This window comes from Lycorma delicatula, chromosome 1, assembly GCF_047948215.1.
Source record: "Lycorma delicatula isolate Av1 chromosome 1, ASM4794821v1, whole genome shotgun sequence".
NCBI lineage: Eukaryota > Metazoa > Arthropoda > Insecta > Hemiptera > Fulgoridae > Lycorma > Lycorma delicatula.
The window spans coordinates 129,246,793-129,264,835 of NC_134455.1; the positions used below are offsets into that span (position 1 = coordinate 129,246,793).

Sequence of the window (18,043 nt, forward strand, 5' to 3'; positions counted from 1 at the left end):
TATAAAACTAAAATTAGGAATTTAAATTAAAAAAACTTATAAATTGCAAGTAATTCTTATAAATATTTAAATTAGCATTAAGCAAGTGCAGTATTACTACTGCATTTTACTGTTGTACACAATATCATTCTAATTATGTTAAAATCATTTAAAAGAAGAAAATACATAAAGATGAAATTATGTAGTTCATTAATAGCCGAAACACAATATGAACATTTATCAATTTAACATTTATCAGGTGTAGTATAATTTATGATGGATTATTTATGTTCAAAGAATTCCACTACAATATAATCTTCCAAAACCAGCATTCTAGTACCAGACTAAAGGCTAAAAATATTCAATTTTGTATCGAATTATAACTAAAGTCAGTATTCTAAACTACTGAAAAAAAAAATTTCTGCTATCTAATCATGTCCAGTAAGGCGAAAAAGATTTATCTTCCACTGACATAACGTTATTTTGATCAGTCATGTAACTAATTCTAAGGTAGGACATTTTTTCATTTCTGCTTTACAAAAATAAACATTCTAAAAACAAAGTGTATAAGGTTTCTATTTCTACACTAAAACAATAAAAAACTTACCATAACAAGGTTAACAAGAGATACAGCATTCAAACTGACATCCCAGAAGTACATTAGACCGCCAATATCAATGATTATCATGGTTATTGTTAAAACAACAATCAATGATGAGTAGATATCAAAACCCATAAGTACAAATGTGACTATAAAAATAGATAGTAGAGAAATGCTCACACTTTTAAGAGTGTCTTGCCACATTGTTAAATATTGTTCATAGAATACATAAAATATGCTGAAACAGTCAAACAGATAATATTATAAAAAAGGATTATATATTATCAGTTGATAGTTTTTAAAAACTAATTTTTAACTTTTACTGAAATAGATAAATAAATAGACATAACTAATTAATTAGTTCTCACAAATGCAGTAGTAAGGAACAATGTTGAAACAACAAGAACTTGACATAACTCACATCTGGAAGGTTGTTGAATAATCAGTACATCTGGGAATATTTGACAGCACCTGTAATCCAATTTTGAATCCAGTGCTGCATTACTGATAATTAATTACAAGTAAGAACAAAGGTCAATGGGCATTCACTGCTCCAAAATAAACTAATTGATTTGCAGGAATGTTGTATTACATAATGCTATCTATAATAACTGTAACATTTTGTGATGTGCAAATTATACCTTCTATTATAAGAATGATTCCAATATTCTTATTTTTCCATCCTACTATTACTTCAACTCCCAAAATTTTCTATAAATATCCAACTTGTGATTTTTACAGATGTTTTTACAGTACCATTGAGGAAATTATACTCCAGAAATAGGAAAAAGGATTTTGCACGACAAATCAAACATTATTTTTTTTGTAAACCTTGATTTTTTTATAAAAAAATATCTTGGTAATATATAAAGTAGAAACAACCAGGTACAGATCAAAGGAATAAGTGGGATCCAATTCACCACTCGCAATAAAATTTGTAGAAACAATCATAAATTTGTAAATATGTTTAAATCAAACGTACCCTGAAGAGGAAAAATCACAAATGTGCATAACAAAATTTTGTTTTAAAAAAAATTGTTAATTAATAACCTAAAAATATATATGTGGATAAGAAACATAAAATAAATATACAAATAATTTAAAAATATATATATGTAATATAAAGTGTAATATAAATTACTTAAACCTTTGAGTGCAAGGAATAATAGAATGGTAATTAAAATAAGACTTCCTAAGCCATAATTTCATATTTTGCATTGATAAATTAAAAAATTAGTATCTTTATAACTAGAAGTGATATTTGCATGAATGAGTTCTCTAGAGCTGTGCTCAAAATATTCTTTCTGATAATATTCATAAAGGTTTTACTAAGATTATTTTATTAATAAAATTTTTTAAATGAAAATGTAGCATTTATCTTGTACTGGAAGTTAGTTCCGAGTTCATCAAAGCCTATTTCACTAATTAATGAAAATTTTACTATGGGTTTATTTGAAAATATATAATTTTATAAGTAATTTGATTAAAAAAATCTGATTAATACTACAAGCTAAAAACAAAAAAACAAAATGTAATTAAACTTCTAATCAGATAACAGAATCTAATCTTGGGCATTTGCAATCTGGTACACAATCTAAGTGAAATCTTTTTCTAAATTTTTCTTAACTTTTAGCCCAATTAGCTCTAGAAACAGGAATGTACATGCAACATTCGTGCTCTTTGCAGAAACTCAAAAACAGAGATGCGATTATACTGGATAAATATGTGGTAATCATACTATATTTCATGATAGCCCTGTTAAAATTTCTATGATCAAACCACTCTTTAGATAGCAACCCTATTACTGACATTACATGAACTGAAAATAACATCAAAACATTGGTTTGTTTTCAGGATTCAGCAAATATAACAAATATACATTCAGCATCACACTGATGGATGATATTTTCAAGTACCTAAGAAATTTCTTCTCATCAAAATAATCTTAAAGCATCACACGTCACTGGCATCAATATCCCCCATTAATTTCTTATATTCCCTTATCAATCTAGGTTTAGTAACTGTTATTTCTCTGTTGTGGCATTTAATTGTTTTCTATACACTATCGGCTATAGAACTATTAGACAACAAAATAACTGATTTGGTTTACATTTGTTTGCCTCTGTGTCCAGTTGGTAGCAGTGGACTTCATACTATGTTTTTCCTATTTTAAATTACTTGGGTTGTCTTTTCAATTGTGTTGTACAACACCTGTCATAAAAGTATTATTTTTATACAGACCTACTATCAGTTTCAAGATTATCCTTTTAACGATTATCTATTAATGCACAGTATCCTTTATTTAAAAGCCCTTTTTTAAACGTTTTATCACTTCATAAAACCGATGATACCCCAGGCCTCACTTTTAATTCAGTTTTTATCCTTGTCACCTTTAGCATCTCAACACCCAAAGTTTGACATCCTACCGAAGCTGATGTTTGGCAAATTTAAAAAAAGTTGAGAACGCCTTTTTCTTCTAACTAGACTTTTGTTTATGAAAATTTTTTGGGATGGATTTTAATGAAATTTATTCAGTATTATCTATGAGAGGTTAGAAACAGGCACAAGGTTTATAACTCATGTTCCAGGATCTACAATTTTGTGATGTCTGCTATATGACAAATTCTTAAAAGAATTTGAAATGTATTTCTTGAAAACATTTTACAAAACCATGGAATTTATTTAAAATCATATTTATCTAGTAGGTTGCAACATTAAATATTTTTAAGCCCATATTAAATAAAAGAGTAATAAATTGTTTTCATTTCTTCTAACAAAACAGGTGGCCTGTTATTGAAACAAGAACCCAGAAACATTTCTCCTTGCTTCTAATTTAAAAAATGTTTTGCATACTGGTAGGTTTCTAAAACAAAATTTTATTGTAAAGACACAGAAAAAACAAACTAAAATATTATTACCTGTTCATATTTAAATTTATGTTTAACATGGAAATCAGAGCTTAAAATAATATTATTTCAATCAATAATATTAAAAATCCCCGACGGGGAGTCTTATTCTTTAAGACTTTGGGGGTTGGTGTCCCCATGGGCCTAGCCTCTGCAGCTTTTCTTCCCACTACACACTTAGCTGCAGAATACTTTTCACTATACATGTATACTACACCAAGTACACTACACGAATTGCAACATATACATTTACTCAACTGCACAACAACATCCAACACAATTTTCTCTTTCATTTACACTCGGTGGTGTTGCGACATCGTACGAAATGCAACCGTAACCCAAGGTGGGAACTGTCGTGCCGATGGGTGAATGGCTCTATGTAGTGAGTCTCAAACGATGTCCTCTGGGCACCAGAGCAAACCCAGTTGTATTTAGCTTTAGCTCCAGTACGTGGGCGCTCTGCTGGAGTGGTCTATTATATCGCCAGTTCTCGTGGGACCAAAATTTCAGTTCCTACAGCAAATTCTATGATGGTTGGTGGTCCATCTGAAAAAACCATCAATTTAAGTCTAGTGAAAAGGCCTCGGTCAGCCTCGTCTGATGAGGCTAATTTTGCTACAGCCGACGAAGATGGTGTCAGGTGCAAAAATGTTCGCTTTGTTGTTATTAGGAATAATCAGAAGGGTGGCTCCCTTCAAAAGGTCTCACCTTTCCTGATTAATAAATGCATCACATGTATTGGTTCTCTGAGAAACATTAAAAAATTACATGATGGGACAATTCTGGTGGAGACATATAATGATGAGAAGAGTCGCTCCTTGTTAGGTCTGACCAATATGGGCGGCATAATCGTAAGTACGACATGCCACAAGACCCTAAATACCAGCCGAGGAGTAATTTTTTGTAGTGACCTTCTGGAAATGAATTTATGGGAAATTGCTGATGAACTTCGTACTCAAGGTGTTGTAGAGGTGAAATGTATGATGAAACGGCAGAACAAAACAGAAGAACCGACACCGTCCCTTACACTGACGTTCAGTCTTCCTGTTCCTCCAGAGAAGATTAAAGTGGGTTACCTCTCCGTTCAGGTACGCCCATTCATACCCAACCCACGGCGGTGGATGGGTTCATCTATTCTCCTTTCATCATCTTCGGCTGTAGCAAATACTTTAGCAAAATCTTTCCGCTCAGTGTCTCTCACTTCGTCATATAGTAACGAATTTCAGAGGTACAAAGCACAGATGTAAATATTGGTGTTTCGGTTGGTGAATTGAACACTCCATTCTTATTTAAAGAATTGTTGCACGCACTTAAGAACTCACGTGACACTTCCCCTGGACCAGACAACGTTCACCTTTGTATGCTTTCACACCTTCCTAACTCAGCACTGCAACATCTTTTGAATATTTACAATGGTTTATTCTTCGAACAAGTCTTTCCGCCCGGCTGGTCAGAAGCATTTGTTATACCAATACTAAAGCCTGGTAAAGACAAATCCGATCCCTCAAACTACCGCCCTATCTCTTTAACAAGCGTGTTGTGTAAAATAATGGAGAGAATGGTAAACTGCAGGCATGCATGGTACTTGGAGAAACATGGCTTTCTTTCTTCGAAACAGTGTGGTTTCCGACAGGGAAGATCTTCCATTGACCATTTAGTGTGAAGGCACACTAAATGGTAGACAGCCATACAAACAGCCTTCCTGAACCGCCAACACCTCGTTGCTATCTTCTTCAATATAAAAAAGGCGTACGACACGGCCTGGCGACATGGCATTCTTAACACCCTTAGGAGATGGGGAATCAATGGCAATATGCTTGCTTTTATACAGGGATTCTTAAATCACCGAATGTTTCGTGTTTGTGTAAACGATTCACTTTCAGGCAGTGTCGTCTCGGAAAATGGAGTACCTCAAGGTAGTATATAAGTGCCACCTTGTTTTCTGTGGCCATAAACAGCATTACCAATTGTGTACAGGCTCCTGTCTCATGTTCTCTATCATTGACAATTTTGTTATTTACACTGCGAGCCGCTCAACACCCACTGCAGAGTGACTGATACAGAACACTATATTTCGCCTTGAGACTTGGTCAAGAACTACTGGTTTCACATTTTCACCCGACAAAATGAAATGTGTAGTCTTTTCTCGGCTACGGAACCCTTCTATTCTGAACAGGCTACGGGTTTTTCTGAACAGGGGATTATTGCTGTCTCCCCTTACGTCAAGTTTCTAGGTTTGCTTTTTGATCTCCATCTTACTTGGGTTAAACATATAAAGGAATTGAGGACAAAATGTTTCAAACTTTTAGATATGATGCGGGTCCTTAGTAACACCAACTGGGGAGTCGATCGGTCATGTATGTTACATTTTTACTATTCCCTTGTTTGTTCCCGTTTAGATTATGGTTGTGTTGCCTACTCTTCAGCTCGACAAACCGTGCTTAAAATGCTGGACAGTGTACATCATTCTTTTCTTCGGCTTGCCACAGGTGCATTTAGGTCAAGCCCTATCGCAAGCTTACTTGTAGACTGTGGCGAGCACAGTCTACAAGTCACTTTAGGATAGATGAGACCAGTTTTTGTTATCTTATTTTGCCCGTCTCAAAGGACAGCCAAATCACCCGGCTTTTGACCCAGTTCTTAGGAATCCTAATTTAAGGAAATATGAGGACCGTCCACGCTGTGCAGCGTATAAATGTTGACACTCCCTCGTTCTTTCCATCATGTCCGTGCTCATATCCTCCGTGGAGAATAAACCTTGTAAATTTTACATTTGACCTTACAACATACGATAAACGATCAACACCACCTACTGTTTTCCGGCAAATTTTTTAGTATATTCTCACCAAGACGAACCCTCTTTTTTTTTTTTTTTTTTTTTTTTTCTTCTTCTTAAACACCCCCAACATCCCCGGCCTCCGCCGTTAGGCTATGCGCAGGAATGTCGGAGTGTCGTGGCAGTCGACTGCCCCCCTGTCTTGCCTTTTCTTTGGCGTCCCATCGGGGTCCTCTCAGTTTCATCAGGATGCAGCAGCCCTCCCTTCTGGACGACCACTACATCCCTCCACTTAGAGGCTACCCTTCCCGTCCCTACACTAGGTTGCCGGCTACGCATTGCGCGAAGCCGGCAAACCGCCGCGTCCCCCTCTCACACCTGAGGGTCCCAAATGCATCATCGGAGCACCCCAACTGACCTTCATTCTTGCATATGAAGGAGCCAAAGCGTCCTCTGCATCCAGGCTGCCTCCCTGGCCCTGCACGGCGACCACGATTCGCCCCCTGTATTTTATTTATTTATTTATTTTTCCTCCCTTCAGTTGCAGCCCATCACGTTGGCGTCTGAACTTATTCCTCCTTCCGCAATCCGCGGGCACGTTCGCTGTGAGTGCCCTCGTAACCGTTAGAAGGAACACAATCAATAAAATAAAATAATACCACAATCATACAATACAAGGAAAATACATAATAAATGAAACCCACTTCATGTTGTCTCTTCGGCGATGTCACCTCTAGCCGTGGCCCTCCTGCACACGGTCGAAGCGATCGTGCTTGTCATCTCGAGCCGGCCGTAGAGTACCAACCACAGTGACAATGGAGACAATGAATTCACAATACCATACAACACAAAAATAATATATATAGTAGAAGAAACACACAGTATACTTGCTAGGGACATTGCTGCTTACCCGCGCCTAGAAGTCTTCTCCCCACTCTCTTCCATGTACCTCCTTCGTCTTCAGGATGCTAGCCACCATGCTCTGTACCGCATCCCATTCTCTCTTCCCTTTCAGCATGTGAGCTACAGTTGTTTCTGATGGAGTGAGGCCATCTGTGCCATGCCTACGCCGGACCACAGCCCACCTTTCGCACTCGTAAAAGGTGTGCTCCGGCGTGTCATCCTGACCGCAGTAGAAGCACCTCGGTGTCCGTCTTCTCTTGAACCGATGTAGGTAGACCCCGAACTCCCCGTGTCCAGACAGGAACTGCGTGAGGAAGTAATCTACCTCCCCATGCCTCCGCCTGACCCACGGTCCTAAGTCCGGGATCAGTCTCCTGGCCCATGCCCCAGCCGTAGCCGTTCTCCACATCTCCTGCCAGTTGACCATCAGCTGCCTCCCGGCTTCCGCCTTCGGCGTTCCTTCGTATGTGGAGACCAGCTGCGTGGCCCGCAGCTCGATGGGAGGCACCCCTGCGATGACTGCCACTGCGCATCCAGATACGGTGCGGTACGCCGATGTTATGCGAATCGCCGCTCTTCTGGTAAGGGAGGCTAGCATCCGTACGTTCTTCTTTCTCGAAAGTGCGTCCTTCCAGGCCGGGACCGCGTACAGCAAGACGGAGGAAACCACTGAAAGGATCAGCCGTCGCTTGCTCGCCCGTGGTCCGCTCTTGTTGCCCATTAGTTTTTGTAGAGCGTCTTGTATCTTCTCGGCCCTCTTAGTGACCTCTCTGAGGTGGGTGTTAGACAGCCCATTCTTGTCAATCCACACGCCCAGGTACTTAGCGCAACCGGACGTGTGGACCCGTACGTCGTCTACCATGAAGGACATTCCTCTCAGTCTTCTTCTGCCGGTGATCGGGACAGCTGCTGTCTTGTGCGGTGCCAGTCGTAGTCCTCTCTCCCCCAGCCATCTGCTGACGACTGCCACCGCCAAGTTTGCCTTATCTTCTACCTCCTCCTCCGTCCGTCCCGACACCATCAGCGCGAGGTCATCTGCGTACGCGACCGACTGGCATCCTTCCGGGAGTTCTTCCCGCAGAAGGCCGTCGTACGCGATGTTCCAAAGAAGAGGCCCAAGCACCGACCCCTGCGGAACGCCTCCAAACATGTTGAAGTCATCTTCTCCTTCCTCTGTGCGTACCCGCAGAGATCTCTCATGCAGATAGTCATTTATTACGGCGAGCAAGTAGCCGCTGATCCCTCTCTCCCGGAGTATTCCCATGATCACTCCCCATGGCACGCTGTTAAATGCATTCCTGATGTCTAGGAGAATGATCAATGGGATTTTCCTTCGTCGCCACGTGCCTGCCGACTGAACTCTGGCCCACTCTAGCACCCGTCGGACGGCGTCGACGGTCGATCTTCCCCGAACGAAGCCGTACTGGTCCGGGGAAAGACCTCCGCCCGCCTCAATCTCCGACCGCAGTCTTTCAGCGATCAGTCTCTCATACAGCTTTCCCATCGTGTTGATGAGGCAGATCGGCCGGTATTTCCTGGTTTCTTCGGCTCCCGGTTTCGGGAGGAGGACCAACCTGGCCTCCTTCCAACAGCCGGGAAAACTCCCCGTGGACAATGCCCCACTGAACATGTCTAACACCGTCCACGGGTGCCTATCCACCAACACCTTCACGATGGACCCAGGGATGTTATCTGGGCCCGGGCTCTTCCGCAGGCTCATCTTCTTGGACGCCCACTGTAGTTCTTCTACAGTGAAGCGCCTTTGTTGATCACCAGCTATCGGTTCCCATTCCTCCTCTTCGACGTGGAAGAGCTCCGTTATCGCTGTGAGAGACTGTTCCCTTGTCAATGGGGTCAGGCGCCTACCAAACTTCTTGGTGACGATCTGGTAGGCCCTGCCCCACGGATCTTGCTCCAGGTCTTCCACGAGGTGTTGCCACGCCTCTTGTTTGGCAGCCTTAATGGCTCTACAAAGGCTTCTTCGTGCCGCGTGGAACACCTCCGTTTCCTCCTGTAGGCGCTCAGAGTCCCTCCGTCGTGCGCGCTGCATCCTCCGCCTTGCTGTTTTGGTTTCACCACGTAGTCTCGCAATGTCCCTGTTCCACCAGTAAACATTCTTTACGCGTCTTCCAGGCTGTGGCCGCTGCTTCACACATTCCCCCTGTAGGATGGCCATGAATTCCTCGGGGGTGTGAACACGCCTACGGGCCACCTCTGCCGCCGTCCTATCCGCTACCGTCGCAGCCTGGTGTTCTGACGGCCTCCAGATAGGGTCCTGTTCCTCTAGACCCCTTCCGCCTCCTTGTATTTCAAAAATTATGGCCTTGTGGTCGCTGGCAAAATCATCTTCTACTACCTGCCAGCCCACTATCCTTCTTGCCACCCTATCTGAGGCCGCTGTCAGATCCAACACCGATCCATCACCCCTTGCGTCGTATGTAGGCACCCTAGGCGTGTTCATGACCACCAGTCCCGCGGCCCCAAGCATTGTAGCTAGGGTGTAGCCTCTCCGCGTGGACCGGCACCCTCCGAGTTCAGTGCATTCGGAGTTGAATTCCCCGGTCAAAAGTACCGGGAACCCAGCCCTTCGTATGCATTCCTCCAGGTTTCCGATGAATTCTTCATGTCGATCCATTCCGCTGTTGGGAGAGATGTACCCATTGATCACCGTGAGTTGATGGATGTCTACAGCCACGAACCCTCTACCTCTAACTACCTTCGTGACTGCAAACCTGCCGGTGACATTCCGTATAGCAGCATCGCCATCCTGGTCAACATACCAGTGGCCTGAGTTAACCAGTCGCTGATTAGGTTCCACGACCAGCAGTAGGTCGTATCCTCCAACCAGCGCTGCCGCCCATGCCAAGTCATGGGCAGCCACGGCTCTGTTTACGTTGAGCTGTAAACACTTCATTTCCGAACGTGTTTACAGTCCCTGCTACCCAGTCTATGCCCAATCACTCCACAACCCACGCATTTGGTGGGTTCCCGGCACTCTGCCCTCTTGTGCCCCGTCGCCCCGCAATTGTAACAACAGGCTCTCCTATCGGGACCCGTGCAGTGTGCCGCAACATGACCCGTCTCCCAACAGCGAAAGCAGTTAACATCTGGTCTTCGTATCTCCGCTCGACACGATTGCCACCCTACAAGGAGCCTCCCGCACCAAGACGAACCCAGACGCGGTGATATACACTGATGGGTCGAAACAAGACGGTACCGTTGGTTGTGCTTTTGTTGTCAATGAAAGGACTTATATGTTTGGCCTACCCGGTATTACGAGTGTGTTCACCACAGAACTACTCGCTATAAATAGGGCTCTAAATATCGTTAGCCCTAAATATAGAAACATTCTTATTTGCAGTGACTGATGTAGTGCTCTCCAGGCGTTAGAAAACTTTTATTCCAAACATCCTGTCGTTATTGACATTAATGATGCAATCGCTGAGTTAGGTAATCGCAATGCAAGGTAAGTTTTTGCTGGATCCCTAGCCACGTAGGGATTCTAGGTAATGAAAGAGCAGATTATGCTGCTAAAGAAGCGTGTATTCAACCTCCTTTCACCACCCGAGTTACTACCTTTGATTTTATCAATCGTATAAAACATTCACCGAGAGCAAGGTGGCAAAGTGACTGGGCGACTACTGTCGATAATAAACTCCGACGGATTAAAGATTCAGGTTTGCTCCTCTTGCAGAAAATCTCGTCGTGAGGAAGTGGTCCTCTGTCAGTTACAGTTAGGACATACGAGGATCACACGTGAATACCTAATGTCAGAAGAAGCCCCACCCCTATGCTCACGATGCAACTGCCGCATGACTGTACACCACATTCTCGTGGACTGCATATGTTATGCAGCTTTGCGTCGTGAGTTTAATCTACCTAGAAACATCCGTGATGTCTTGTACAATAATAACAAAATTTTGGACCGGATGTTTCTCTTTTTGCATAGTTACCAGGTTACTGCAAAAAAAATAATATTATCATTTATATTTTTATGCTAGAAGAGTTGTTTTAATAATTTTTAACCTTTACTTTAAATTTTGTTTTTTTTTTGGTTCTATGTATTTAATTTTACTATCCAGGGAGGGAACCTTTTGCACAACCCATCGAAATTAGGTAAGTTTTATATAGTTTCTTTATTTGATTATTTTAACTTTTATATTTTAACGACTTTATCTGTGGTATTGGTTTTGAGTTTTTTTTGCCTTCTTGACTTGTTTTAATAAATTTTTGTTATATGATTAATATTACTTTTACACCTTATAAACTTTATTATTTTGGAGTTATTTTACCGTTTTATTAATAAAATTACAAGCGATGATAACGCCCAGGCGTTTTTCGCCCACAAAAAAAAAAAATTAAAAATGTATAAACCTTAATCATCATCATCACTATCAAATGAAACATCATTATGATTTATTAAACTAACCTCTAAATCTACACAAGATATTTCATAAATTGACAAATTTGAATTAACAAAATACTCAATCTGACTCACTAAATTCTGAATGTTCAGTAAGACTAATATTTCCTAAAGGTAATATTTCCACAATTCCTTCATCATCTACTTTACTACTTACAAAATTGTTTGAAGAAAAAGCTATCACAATGTAACCAAACACAACACAGTCAGCATTTTTACAACAAAAAAGGGAAGTCATTTTGTTTAAAAAAAGGAAATAGTACATCCACAAAATTGGAAACAGCAAAGTTTGAATGACGAAATTATGCAACATACACAGTAATCTAATGATAAATAAACAAACTACATCCATTAGTATAACTACCATGATCTGATATGATTGGATCTGGCATTCTACGGGTTAAAGAATAAATAAATAATTATTACTTACATAGTTAGTAATGCAATAGTATATCATTAATTGACAGAACTATTAAGTTTATTTTGCTGTATTCAATTTTTGTACCAACAGAAAATATATATAACAAAAACAGTTACAATAAAGAATTTTACCTGTATGGGAAAACAGTAACAGTTTCATTATATCCTAATTTTTTTATGTTTGTATTGATCATAAGAGTAATATTATCAGCAATAATCCTTGCTTTCTCCATAGAACCATAGTAATCTGCTGATGTTTTCAGAAGAGTATGGAATGCCATAAAATACTGTGCACCAACTTTAGACAACCCACTTCTGTCTGTTTTAAAATTCACAGCCTGCAAATAAATCATAGAGATGAATATTTTAGTTAAAACATGAAAAATGAAAAAAATTGACTTATATAAATAATTATTGTAAGAAAATTGTATTAATGCATAACTTAATGATAATTTCTATAAGAACAGCAAAGTTATGAGCTGTAAGTTGTATATTAATACAATAAATAATCTTTAAATTTATTAAATCTTAAATGACTTATTTCCAATGTAATAGAATTTAAACAGACTTCTACTACCTTCAAATAGCTTTAACAGCTTTTCAGAACTATGAAAGTGAATCGTTAAATATTTAATAATTTAAAAATTTTATACTACATTTTGATTTGTAATTCAATGAATAAATAATGTTTAAGTATATGCTTTGAGGACATTTCATAACAATCTCAACACTTAGACATAACAAAACGTTCAAATCCTAACAAGTTTCTTATTATAAAACAATAAACTTACTGAAAGTTATATCTAATACTGTGGAAGCCGTCAATATGGCAGCAAAAGTATTCTCTATAAAATTAAACTATTTTTCTCATTAAGAAAATAATTCTTAGTACAGATTTTAAAGTACTGTTTATGTATATTATTCTAACTGAAAATGTAAATGCAGGGTTTTTTTTTGGTTACAGTTAAGTGTAATTAATAACTAGCTAATCACGTGTAGCGAAGAATGCATATTGTTTATTAACAGGAAACATTTACTATTTTTTAAAAGTTTATTTCAAATGCACAACACATCACTATAATTGATTAACATTTGTGGGTGCATATGTACATGTGTGTGGTTGTATATGTTTTTTAAGAATTAATTGACCAGTTCTTAAATCAGTAATTAATGACTTACAGGTGCTTTGTTTATTTTCTAAAATTGAATAGAGTTAACAATATTATTCTTACTAGTTTATTACAGTTTATTTCTTCAGAAATAAATAAATATATTTAAATTATTTAGATATGTAAAAAAGTATTCAATTCCAGATATTTATCCTTAGCTTATTATCCACTCCTAGGCAGATAACTTCATACTTTTGCCTGGGCTTTATTTTTTACATTTAAAGACATTTTTGATGATCAAAAATATGATAATAATATCATTGAAACAATTTGTGACCTTTCCAGATTTTTTTTTTATCATGGTTCATATCACTGTGTGATTAAAGTGATAGTTGTTCAATCACTGTTCTGAAGAAAATTAAAGTAGAACTATTTCACATGTCCAGGTATAAATAGCTAAATGAAGGGATATATAACTTTTAGTTGAATAATCATAAGTTGAAAGGAAAGAATATAGTTTTTTTTTTTAAATTTTCCTCATTCAGTGTCCTGTATTAATAAATAATAATCTTAAGAAAATTTTATATTTTATAAGTAAAATTTTGTTTAACAAAATGTTAATTTGATTTCTGTATAAGTGACATTTAATTATGAAGAGCTATAATTAATTATAATTTATTTGTGTAGTTTGTGTTGTTTAAAGTGATCTACCTAAAAATTTTGTCCGGAACGATTTTTGATCTTACAGCAAGGGATGACCAAAATACTGTTGAAATTGTAAAAAGAATAGGCTTCCCATATGCTAAACATATGAAACTATTGTCATATTTAGTGAATTTGAAGTGAACGCATTTAAAATGCTGTGCTTAGTACTGTGTATATTTTAATTTTTGCAAGTGACAATATTTTATTGCCAAGAGGTGTCATTTTTCTGTGTTATCCTAGTTTAATGTGAAAGTGTGTAAATATGCCTAGACTTAAGAAGAAAAGTTTAGTATATTCAAACAAGGTATTTAATGTAAGTTATAATACTTAATATGGGTAAATATAGGCCTATTGTACTTTCAAATCATCTTCTCAACATCACTGCTGTTACATTTATAAATGTTTAAGTCTTGATAGATTTAGCAATAGCTTGTAGTAGTCTAATGAGAAAACATAGTGTCTGCAAAACATGGAAAGTGATGTTTGATACAATAAGAACTCGTACAATCTGAGTTTGCCTATGGTGAAGTTTCTACCTCTACCTTCTGGCGTGCCCAAAGGAATTTTTTTAATTTAATTTTCATATAATGTTTTATGAAAAGTAGGAATTGGGATTTCTGTTATTAAAAATAACAAAATAAAAGAAAATTAACTAAAATTAAAATATATATATATTTTCATACAAAACTAGGGTGAGACATCAAGTAGTGAGGTCTGAATAATCCTCTCAAGAACTAATCATGCAAAGAAAACTTACACAGAAAATTCTTAGGCAGGCCAAACGACAATTCCACAATAACATCACTAGAAAGATCGAGGAAAATTTCCATGGAACTAATGGTTCCGTGGTATTCCAAAGTATTCCAGAGAATACTACGAAACCTTCAAAAGACGATTGCAATGTTACCAGGCACCAACGTTATTGCTTAAGAACAAAGAAGGAAAGGTAGCACACAGCAATAGGGAAAATGCCGAAATCCTTGCCAAAGCATTCGAAGAACTTTTAAATGCGGAAGAGCCTGAGGAACTCCTGAGAATTGACACAGACACACCAGTGAAAACAGAGCAATCAAAATTAACTCCGCCTGCTCTACAAGAGATCGAACAAACCCTTAAGAAAATGAAAAACTATAAGGCGAGCGGAGAAGACCAAACAATTGCCGAGTATTGGAAATACGCTGCACCTAACATTTTAGAGATATTGCAAAGGGAACTTACTAAGATTTGGAACAGCGAGAGACTTCCAGACCACTGGTCAACAGCAATCATCCACCCGCTATTCAAGAAAGGCGATAAGATGGATCCAAACAACTATAGAGGGATCTCCCTATTAGATTGTACGTACAAGATCTTCTCTAGAATACTTTATAACCATATAAAGGATCAACTGGAGAAAGAATTGGGAGAATATCAGGGGAGATTCAGACCCTGGAGAAGTTGTGCAGAACAAATTATCACCTTAAAACTAATTATGGATATGTATAAGTTGCGACACAAGGGCTTAATCATTACATTTGTGGATTTCAAGAAGGCATATGACTATCCATAGACCATCTATGCCTAGGATTCTGAGGAATTTTGGGCTGCACCCAAAACTGGTGAAAATGTTGGAGCTGACGATGATGGGCACCCGGTCGAAGGTGAAGTTCAGAGGGGAGATATCGGAAATTTTTGACATAAAAACTGGTCTCAGGCAAGGAGACAGATTGTCACCATTACTGTTTAATTGCGCATTAGAATAATTGCGCATTAGAATACATCATATGACATTGGTACGAACAAAATCCAGAGAAAGTAAAAATTGGAAGTAAATTTAACAACATAAGCCTTAACTGTCTTGGCTTCGCAGACGATCTAGTGTTCCTTGCAGAAACAGAGGAAGAGTCTGAACACCAGATAAAATCAGTGGCCTCTATCGCAGCAAAAATTGGACTTCAGGTCTTGTACGAGAAGACAGAAGCAATGTTCACTAAAAAGACACAGCGGAAACATTTGGAAATCAATGGTCGCAGAATTAAAATAGTATCAAAATTTAAATATTTGGGTGAATCCATCATATGGAATCTAAACAAGAAAATAGCCTGGCAAGAAAGAGCACACAGACTAGCAATGACACAAGTGGTCACACGAAACACCTATAACAAGAAATGCATCTCCAAACAAGCCAAGATAAGACACTATAATACGGTGATGAAACCGGTAGTAATGTATGGGAGTGAAACACTGGGACAAATCAAGATAGTATCGAGAACTGAAAAATTAGCCAATAAGAAAGAAGGATCGTAAGGACCTGTATTGGCGGGGTAAACTTGGTGGAAGGAAAGTGGAGATTACTCCTTAACCATAAAATCTATGAGGTCGTTACACCAATTACAGAAGAAATAAGAAAGAAGAGAATAAAATTCTTTGGCCACCTCTTGCGTTTGGAATAATCAAGGAAAAGTAAACAACTCTTGGGAAGCTAAAAACGCAACCAGTGTGGCTCACTGAGGTGCTTCAAGACATCAAAGAAGCAGGCATTACACTGCAAGATCTCAGAACAGGATCTGGAAATTATAACAACTTACCCGGTGTTAAATTTGCAGAAAAGCCTAAGAAGAAAATGGGGACGGTTTGGACAGAGGAATGGAAAAGGGATTTTTCCAGGAAAATGAAAGAGTATTGGAAGATAAGAAAGACTAAACATAAACGACTAATTGGTCCTACCAGGCCGTAACAAAAAAATAAATAAATATATAATATACATATATGAAAGATAACAAGAAACAATGAGGTTACATAGCAAATAAAAGGTAAGGAGTCTCAAAATGACAATTAATAGTAGGATTAGGTGAAAGAAATGTTCTGCATTTCTGGTGTTAAATTTATCAAAAAAACTTGAAAACATATTTAAAATTTTAAAAAAAAATTCATTACGTGTAATGTCAAGTATGACAATTTTGATTCCAAAGTTATCATACAGGTTGCCACCCAATGGCTGTGTAAAAATAATCTTTTTTTATAAAAAAAAAAAAATGAATGGAAAATTTCAGTAGTCATATTACGTAAAAAATATTAAGTACTAAACGTGGGCTTCAGTAATAAAACAGCTAACATCAAGCAGAACTCATGGATAATGAATACCAAAACATTAACATTATACAGAGTTGTAGTCACATAAAGTTATATTTTGATAAATAAATACTAAAAAACCAGTAGATATAAAGGACCTTATGAAATAACAAGCAAAGTTCAAACATGGAGTGTAATGATGGAACTTTCATATCCCAAACATGATAAAAACAAAATCAATATATTTAGGTAATTATTTTAATTAGTGGCTGGTTTGGTTAATTACTTGCAGATCAGGCATATTGGAAATTATCTGATTATTAATTGATTGTCATTATTAAACTTGTCTTCAAATAAACCAAACTCTTTTGGAAAAAAGGATCGTTATCAAATTTTATAAATGTACTGACATTTACAAAATCTGATGATATATTACTATTACTCAAATTGGAATTTTTTTAGTAGCTTGATTTAAAAAAAAATCAATGAAATTTCAGAGAATAATTTTAAAAGTTTGCTATAGAGAACAATTTTATAGTGACCCTTTTTTTACATTTCATAAATTTCTTAATCACTATAAAGAGACAATAAATTCAGGGCAATTAAGAAGTTTAAAAAGATTAAAAGAATAATGATAATTTCTTTAAGACGCATCATACCATGGAATTTTAATAACAAAGACATTTCCACATGGATTACACTGTCCCAGTCATATACAACAAATAAAACAAAAATTTTATTACCTGGAGTGTAAAGCACTTCGAACATTTGAAAACTGAAAGTATACATGTAAGAGAATAACAGGGAGATGGTTAAATATGGAAAAAAAATCAAAATTACAAAAATAGATATTGAGAGAGTTCTGATAAAACCAACCTGAGCATATGCCGCATGACCTCCTTTGGAACATGTAGGTGAAGGATTATCCTGCAGAAAAAATGGTAGGTATTTCTCAAAACTTTCAGCATCAGGTCTCTTAATTTCATTTGTTCTAATACCACAGTAATCACAGAATGATCCTCCTAAATATTAAATTCATTAAATGACAAATTTTTTTTGAAAATATAAAATTATAATTTAAGAAAACAAAATTATTTACAAAGTAACAAGAATTAAAAATACTCATACTATGATTGCAGAAGAGTAGTACTAAAACATGATAATGCTTAC

At 37.5% G+C, this 18,043-nt stretch overlaps 1 protein-coding gene across 3 annotated transcripts in view; it reads right to left on the bottom strand.

Annotated features, from left to right (window-relative positions):
* Npc1a (Niemann-Pick type C-1a) overlaps positions 1–18,043 on the bottom strand; it is a 499,866-nt gene that overhangs the window by 47,032 nt on the left and 434,791 nt on the right. For all 3 annotated transcript variants that reach the window (XM_075361101.1, XM_075361091.1, XM_075361084.1), the window contains 3 exons: positions 17,750–17,895; positions 12,141–12,346; positions 587–818 (listed from right to left, as the gene is read on the bottom strand). In XM_075361101.1, coding sequence (XP_075217216.1) covers positions 587–818; positions 12,141–12,346; positions 17,750–17,895 — 584 coding nt within the window. The remainder of the gene's footprint in view (positions 1–586; positions 819–12,140; positions 12,347–17,749; positions 17,896–18,043) is intronic.